This window comes from Mastigoproctus giganteus, chromosome 6, assembly GCF_048544385.1.
Source record: "Mastigoproctus giganteus isolate SK-2022 chromosome 6, ASM4854438v1, whole genome shotgun sequence".
Lineage (NCBI taxonomy): Eukaryota > Metazoa > Arthropoda > Arachnida > Uropygi > Thelyphonidae > Mastigoproctus > Mastigoproctus giganteus.
The window spans coordinates 236,505,666-236,514,593 of record NC_143580.1 but is presented as its reverse complement, the minus strand read 5'-3'; the positions used below and the strand labels follow the sequence as shown (position 1 = coordinate 236,514,593).

Sequence of the window (8,928 nt, the reverse complement as noted above, 5' to 3'; positions counted from 1 at the left end):
TTCTTGGCCAAAGTTCTTTCCTAATATCGGTTGTCAAGCAGCAAACAGTTTAGAACTTTCCGGAGGGTTTATTTACCGGCAAATGCATTTGCCGCAGCCACTTGAAGCATCGTAAGTGGTACGCATCCGTTGATGTCGATTGGCCGCTGCGAGCGGCAAGCCCCTCCTCCGACGCGTTGCGTCAGCGTCGATGAAATCGCTCCGAGAAGAAAAGTTGGTTGTTGGCGAAGCTTGCGAGCATTTAACGTTATCGCTGAGACGCTGGCTGGTTGTTGTTGTGCACTTCGGGATGTCAACCGTGCTCGTTTCGGCATTTCGTGATTTTGGAGAATTTAATTGCAAGGTAAGGCGATAATGATTGAAATTAGTTTTTATTGAGCGATGAATGCGTGTCATCGTTTTAAACAAAGACCCGTTCGATGGACGGCCATAAAATAGGTCACGGAGTTAGGCTAGTGTGCCTGTGCCGCCGGCGAAACGGCTTCGCCATTCAACAAGTGGGTTTGTAAGAAGTTTTTGAAAATTGTTATTGTTCAGTACAGTTTTTCAAAGGTTTTGCAGTCAGTTATAATTTTTGAAGATAACCTTATACGTGTCGCTAATTAGGTATACTTATTGTTTATTTTTTTTTTCTTTTAGCCCACTCCTTCAAACTTTGTATCTCACAGGACATATAGCATTGATAGGGATATCAACTCGAGTATTGGTTTACAGGGAACACGCCGAATTCTTCCAGCCGTCCAAATACAAACATCTCCGCCAAAATTAATACCGCTGACTTCAGCAAATATGACTGTGTCCAGTACCACCGTGAATGCTGTAACTCCCGCGCCCAACTCCAAGGAACATCGTAAATTGGACAGAAGTTTCAGCGAGCCTGTGGAACGAAGTAATGTCCAGCAGCCAAGGCCGAATCAGCCGAATTCTAGCCGCTATAAAACAGAATTGTGCCGTCCTTTTGAAGAAAATGGTACGTGCAAATATGGCGATAAGTGTCAATTTGCCCACGGTATGCACGAGCTTCGCACGTTAGCCCGCCACCCAAAATACAAAACTGAACTGTGTCGCACTTTCCATAGTACCGGTTTTTGCCCGTACGGCCCAAGGTGTCACTTTATTCATAATAGCGAGGAAACGAAGAAAAGCCTTTTGGATACCTTACAGGCTAGGCTCAAGTCTCCTAGTTCTTCAGGACCCCAAATTATTACACCTCGACCGAAGGATCTCGCTCTCGGGAGTTTTAGCCTTGGTTCAGCGGGAGAGTTGTCGCCACCGTCCAGTCTCAGTGCCAGCCCTACATCGGGGAATAGTTTCTTCGTGGATGACTCTTACGCTTCTTTTTCTCCTGCGCCTCATACAGCCCCACCTACAACAAATTCGTTCTTCTTCAGCCAGGATTATGTGTCTGTGAAACCACAAGTTTCTCAACAGGGGAACATCCCTGCGCCTTCTAGTGTTAGCAGTTCGTCCGCTGTTCCCTTCCTCTCTGCCGGCGTCGAGTTGGTAGAGCAACACGACCCTATGCTCAAACTAACAGCTATGGATAGTACGCCATCTTCTCCTGTTGAATCACTTAGCCCTGAGTTAGAAAGGCTGAGTCTCGTCGAAACCCAGGTTACCACCACCACCACAGCTGCTAGCAACATCACTTGCACTTCACCACTGGACATCAGTCGTGGTCTTCCTCGTTTGCCTATTTTCAGCCGTCTTTCAAATTACAAAGACTGATTCCCACTATGGCTACTGGATGAAGTCGAACTGTGCCTTTTTGATCTAGTACAGTGCCTTAGTGTGTTTTTTTTTTTTTTTTTTTCCATTTTTTAATTGTTTTTTATGTCTGGGTGAGAGCTATTTATATTACGTTTAAAAAGCCGTGGGACTAAAGCACATTCTCAACTTCAACCTAGTTAATATCAAAAACGCCAAAAGCACTAAGTCTGCCATTTTGAGTTGAAGGATGTTGCTCTGTATACTATGTATAATTTGTTTTTGTACGTGTTTGTGCACATAGCCAGTTTGTGCTTAATTTAAGTTGTTATACTGTGCATTTTTACAAGATTAATGTTTATTTATATCCATTGTAAAGTATGTCATACAATCAACATTCTAATTTGTAGAGACAAGTTCAGTGTTGAAGCCCATCCAGATTTTTTAAGTTACTTTCCTCTTTATTATAAGCGTGATGTAATCTAATCTTTCACTTCTGGTGCTTTACACAATTTTTGTATTGTATATTATATTATTATATTATATTAATCGTAGCCATGGAGCTTATCCTAAATTTCTGTAGTCAGTGCAAAGCTTGCCTACTAATGTTGGAGTGAACAAGTATTTGTCGTGTATATTTATGTAACTTATTTATTTTAAACCAATGTCTTAGGTAAACCAATGGAGTCTCAATGCTCATATTTAACTTTAATGTGAATAAGAATTTTTATTTTACTAATTTTTATTAAATTATCAAAATGATGAAACCACCAAAGAATAAAACCTGGGCATAGGTGGTAGATCATAAGCCAGTAGTCAATTAAAAAGTATTGGGAAGTTGTACCCGTTTATAGTCCTCCTCCAGATGAGGAGTAATCGAGAAATTATCAAAATCACTTCGGACAACTGCAATCCCAATCAGTATTAAGATTTTTTTGCTGTAATTTTATTTTTCTTGTAATTATTGTAAAAAATAACTTCATGTTCATACAATGAGCGATATTTGTGAAATTATTAATACTTGAAGGAAAGTTAATTTCATAAATTGTACTTGTTTGTAATGTCAAATCGCACAAATGGAAACGTTCCAGTTGCAACATAAGTGAACTTTCACCATAAGGTGTGGTATTTTGTGCCTTAATTTCCTAAATTATTGTAAAAGTTTGTTGGTTGAAGCGGACCAAAATATTACTTTTAATCTCTTGCAGATTATAGTTCATATAATGGTTAAAAGAAAATCATTCCTTTTTTATATATATAATCCTTGAATTTTAATACTGGTCCAGATGTTTAAGTTTGGTCTGGTTTATGTACAGTATATTCGTGAAAGATCTAAATTTAGATTTTTTTTGTATTAAAAAATTATAATGGAGGAGAAATACAGAATGTTATGTTCTAAACAGTGTTTTGTTTATATTTTGAAGATATTATTTACCACAAAACGCCACAAAACGTCAAACTTTCCATGAATACGTAAGAAGGAAGTTACATTATGAGAAGAACCTTTTGAACTCCAAACTTAACCACAACTGTTTCTTAAATTCGCAGTTGAGTTGAAATAGCCCCGAGACGGTTCTTTCATAAAAGTTGCAACCACAATCATTCCTCCCCCTACCCTCTGCAATGAATCAGCAATAGAAAGATAATATGAAAGAAATTCGGCATTGCGTATTATCTTTTAAGTGCCTGCTTATGTGAAGTAGTTGAAGGGACTTTAAAGTTCCATGTCCATTAGGAATTTGAGTTAATTGTTTTTTGCGTATTTTATAATTAGTTCAAAATGTTCTTTGAAAATGCAATGTTTTAGACATTAATTTGCCATTCGCATGGCATAATTCATGAACCTTAATTTCGGATTGATCTAGAATTATTTGTATTAAATAGTAGACTCAATTCCCTCCTAATTTTACTGCCCCAATCTCCCCCCCTCGCCTTTCCTTGAAAAATTAATGTGACTCGTATGATAGCTTATTCATTTATCTCCTAGTTATGCATGACGAAATCTGTATGAGGAAAATAACGAGCCAGTTGTAAAAGAACCGGTCCTACGGGGTAGGTTGTTCTCACTCTTCGCTGTGGGGATGTGCAACGGATTTTTAACCTTGAATTTCGACGCCCGGCCGTAATGTCCAGTGCAGTAACTTGTAGTACTACTTAAAAGATTTCCTGTACGTTTACCAGTTGCAGTAACAATAAAACTAGTATGGAGGATGGGGGTTATAAGGGAAAGGATAGCCTGCCGTATGCAGCTACAGCGAAACGCCACGAAAGCGGAAAAGTGTAAGCCGAGAATTTGCCAAGCCTTCAGAGAAGTCCAAATCTCGTTACATTCGTGGGGCAAGGGACATTCCTTGTTGGGGACGGAGGGGGGCTATTGAGACTACTGTATAGCAATCTCCCAGACATTTGTTGCCATTGCTCAGGGCAATTCGGCATGAGGTTGAGCAAAAAAAAAAGGCGGCAATCTTGCGTTCAGGGCTGGGCCAAAGAAAACTGAACACGCTTTGCTCAGAGAAGACTTCAGCAATTTTAATTAAATAATTATTATACTGCAAAGTGTAAAAGATTTTCATAAGGATATCACTGTAAAATTATTTCTGTAAGTTGTTTCCTGAAAACTGACGTTAAGCCTAATTGTTTGAAATGGTAACGTGGCAGTTTCGAAGACGCATGTCTGGCCACGACGAGATGGGAAATTGCGCCTTCATGATAAAATTAAAATGTATAAATTTTAACGTGCATTTAAATAGTTACATTTAAATAGTTACAGAAGTATTTATACTCATAACATCTAGCTTATTTGTATATGGTGTGTATTTTTTTTTTTTAATAACAAAACTAATGCCTACAAAACTACATTATATTAGAATGTAAATACATCTTTAGAGGGTGGGTGCATACAATAGTGTATATAATATTAGAGGCAAGGAAATATATATTACTATATGCGTGTGTATATATATATATATATATATATATAGAGTTAAATTTTTATGCAAACATTAAAAATGTTACACTTCATGCCAGAGAACTGCTTAAGCAACATTCATTGGAATATAATTATTTTCTTGGAGATGGTGCCCTTTCTTTTTCTTACCGAAATTAGAAAGCATTTGTAGATCTATGAGAGTAGAAATGTTAACTCATCTTGGTAGCCCTTTGGGGGTGGGTGTAAACTTTTCTTATTAAAGGATATTACAAGTATTGGCATAACAATGACAGCTTGCCAAAAATTACATTTGATTTTCTGAATTTATTATATATAATATATATATATATAGTAAATTTGTAGTGAAATTATACTATAAATTCTAGAATACCAAATTGTGTATGGAACATTGAACATCTTGAAAAAAAAATTGTTAATGAAACAAATATTAAGGCATTAACTAAAAGTTTGCTGCATAGGGGTTCACATGTGGTGAGTATGGGCTTGGCAAACCCTGGGTCCTGAGCTGGATATCATCATCATTCTTCTCTCTCCCAGGGTAACTCATAATTTTTTTTTTTTTTTTTTGGGGCTTGTGCAGCATAAGCCTCGGCTTCCTTGCACCATATGGCTAATAATAATATCAAAGAAGAATTGGATAGGCACATTTTTACTCTAGTAACTGAGTTATTTTTTTTTTTTAGGAATACTCCTGTGCATAGCCTAGGCTTTTTTTTTTTCCCCATCTTATTCCTTATGTTTTTCTTATTGTCATTGCAGTAGGAATGAATAAATTGCCAATATAGGTGTTATTCAACCACACAAAGTACAAATGGCACAATTCAGCATGTTCATGATGTTTACAGGATGCAGTTTTCATAAGTAAACCTGTTTCTCTCCCCCCTGCACTGTATGTTTAGTACATGTGTCCAACTTCACTACATAAAGAGATGAAAATGTGCATGGTTGCCTTCTTTCTAGAGACCAAATTAGATTTGCTTCTTCCTGAACTGGATATCTGATTTGCTTTTTATAAAGTGAAGTGAATGTACTGTTTGTATAGTCACACAATAGGGATACCTAGAAAAGATATTAATTACTGTAATGCAGTAAACCTAATAATAATAACCTTGGTTTCTCTTAATATGTATTTATTTTGTTCATGAACACTTTCATGACTACTTTATTTCCTGCTGTTTGCTCATGCATCAGGTTTTTACACATCCACTTCTGTTTTGTCCAAAACAAATTAAATGAATGCCATTAAAATGTGTACACTAGCTAGTACACTAATGTTGGAGTCTGTGAATACATCTTGCCCCATAACCTTTAGAGTGGGGCATGCCACTTAGTATATTGAATGGGCACTTTGGTTATGTTCAGAGATCTGTTGAGCCACTAAATTAAAATTTTTTTTTTATTATTAAATTTTTTGTAGGTGTTATTATGCTTATGTATATTGTTATTACTAAGTATTAATTTCATGTAATTACAGGATGTTTAATTACATAGCATTTGATGGATTTGTTGTAGCTGCAAGGAACCAAGTCACTGTTCTGTACCTGAATTGGGTATTCTTTAATAGTCCGAAGTAATTTCAGTAATCTTTTGTTTCAACAAAGTATCCTAAAACTAAAAAAACAACCTCAAGTATCCAGAAAAGGCTTATAGTTACTTTCAGAAGCAATTATAAGTTGCTTGTAATTGATAAGTTTGTTTTTAAAAAGAAAATGATTGAGCAATATTTGAATTTACGTTACCTGCTAAGATGTCTGTACTTTGTAGGACATATCATTTCTAGTCCCTAGCCAAGGTTTAGTTTTTGTCATCTTTCTTCCTTTGATATTAGTAGGGCTTCTTAACCACAACTTTTATCAGAATGAAACCTTTTTAGGATAGTGCCTGCCTGAATATTACCACTTTGTATGTGGTATATTTCATGGTATCTTTGACAGTATTATCTTACACTAGGGTGTTTAATTTTTCTTTCCCCTTCTTCCAAAGAAAAATGGACTGTTAAGACAAACATGTCAGACTTGGTGTGTGTTGAAGGGGGGGGGGTCCCCTTTCATAAAGCTAACCTAAACCACTCTCAGAGAATACATCAACACCTTTCATAATAGTGTTAGCCAGTTTGATAAAGCTTAATGTTTCTAGCCTCAAAATGTTAATTCACATTTTAATGTGTGGAATAAGGGAAAAAAAAAAATTTCTTGTGATTACTGTGATGACCATTTCCAAACTAATAAAACTTAACCAATATAGTTAAGCTGTGAGTTAATTGAACACACCTCAATGTAAAACTGATAGTACAAAACATTTACACAACACTTATGTATAATGCAAATGGTGTTGATAAGTGAGCCTCTATAGTGACTGAGTCGTGGCTTTCACATGATACAAAATTGCATTTTTGTTTTTTGACAACTTTGGTTTTACTTTATACAAATAACAATGCATATTTCATAGAACTTAGCTTAGCTTAGGCTATAAGCACATTTCTGGTAAACCAAGCAAATGTCAAAAGAAAATGTTCTTGGTTAACTACAAAAACGTTTACTACAAAATGATTTTGTAGTTAATAAATGTCTGACACCCTCGATTTACTATAAAATTTATTAAAAAGGGTTTTAGGGCCGAAAGCATCAGACTACAGGAAATTTATTAGATGAACAAGTTAGTGATGCGTTGCACTAACTTGTTCATCATAAAATTTACTTATGATGAACAAATATACACTTAAATTGCAATACTACAAGTAGAAAGCTGAATGAGGGGATATAGCTGGATCGAAGTGGGCTAGATTGCAGCTTTTGAATGCCACAAATGCTTGTAAATTTATTTTGCATACCATATGTGTTCCCCCCCCCCCCCCCATTTTATTTGTAATTTACCTCAAATACTATGTGAAAAAGTATCCATCCGCATGCTCAGTAAATGTTGATACTGCTGCATCAGTAATTTACATATGTGGTATTTCTTAAATGTCACGATTGCTTGAAATATAAGGTAACTAAATTAAACAAGAGCTGATTTGTGGTGGATAACTAATCTGTTACAAATAAAGTTTTATCAATATATTTTTTATTTGTTAGCATTTAACTGTGGTACTTTTTCACATATGCTACAATTCAATGTATGATGCAATCTTTGTTACCCACTTGAGGTTGCAGTGTCTACATTTGTTGTCTTTTTGAAGGTTAGATGAATATAACTGAGTACACCGAACAGGTGTGTTGTTGCCAGTGTCCATCAATAATTTGGGTAAGAATTAAGGGGGTTCCTCCATTCCAATGCGGAATTACTTGTGGAAGTTGAGTGGACATTGATTATAAATTATCTAAAGAGTGTAAAATATAGAATTTGTACTGGTATTTCTCCCAGTGTTCATTCAAGAGTTAACAGACAATGACAGTATGAACCATAAGTTAGATGTTGATGCTGTTAATTATGAAATGCTGTGTGTTTTCTGCAAATTTTTCAAGGAGTTGGAATTGATCCTCTACATGTCATGATATGGACTGGAATGGATAGTAAGTAAATATTTGAGCATGTATATCTGAGCATACTGCAAAGCTGTTTTGTGCCACACCTGAACAAGTTTGGTATTAAAGATGCTTTTGATTGTCACTCACCCATGCTAGGTTCTCCTTGGAACCATGTTACTTGCTCCACTAATTCACAAACTTGAAAATCAACATGATAATACCTGTTCTAGCACACCCATCTAGCTTATAAAGGTATGGGAGATGAATGCAATGAATCCACCCGAGGCTTCATAAAAAGGACTGCTACACAGCAGTGCCTTGACTTAAATGACCTTAAAAAAACTATGATCTTAGTTTCGTTGCTTTTTCCACAAGCAGCGAAACTATCTTTTAATTCATGTTACACCCACAAATACTACATAAAATATGGAGAACACTGCATGGAATGGAGTGCAAACATCCACTGGACAGGACAGCTAAGTGGGTGCTATAGTTGTATGTATATCAGTTTTGGAAGTTTTGGAAGGGGTTGGCAAAAAATGGAAAGAAGATGCCATGATTTCAGTTTTGTGTAAGTGAGAAGGGAATAAGAATTACAGTTCATTTCTCTTCAGTTATGCAGATTCATTAATGTGGCCATTTTTTTACTACAAAAATAAATATTTTAGTGAAATTCTTGTAACATGATCAAGATTTTTGATAATTTGATAAGCAGTAGCTCAGCAAAATGTTTTCCCTGTTTATTGAAAGCTTCATCTTGCATCTGCCTGTGGTGGGGAATGACTTATGTAGCTTGCTATGCTG

The 8,928-nt window shown here is 35.9% G+C and overlaps 1 protein-coding gene across 1 annotated transcript; it reads left to right on the top strand.

Moving 5' to 3' along the window:
- The first annotated feature begins 248 nt into the window (after positions 1-248).
- LOC150085108 (uncharacterized) lies at positions 249-1,805 on the top strand. Its single transcript, XM_090376789.1, has 2 exons — positions 249-343; positions 640-1,805. The coding sequence occupies exons 1-2, from the start codon at positions 290-292 to the stop codon at positions 1,726-1,728; spliced, it is 1,143 nt and encodes a 380-aa protein (XP_090232915.1). The 5' UTR covers positions 249-289; the 3' UTR covers positions 1,729-1,805.
- The last annotated feature ends 7,123 nt before the right edge of the window (positions 1,806-8,928 follow it).

What these genes read in the sequence shown, in the direction of transcription:
- LOC150085108 (XM_090376789.1), top strand. Translation starts at nt 290, where the DNA reads ATGTCAACCGTGCTCGTTTCGGCATTTCGTGATTTTGGAGAATTTAAT. An exon ending in TTGGAGAATTTAATTGCAAG is followed by an intron (nt 344 to 639) that starts GTAAGGCGATAA and finishes TTTTTCTTTTAG; the next exon opens with CCCACTCCTTCAAACTTTGT.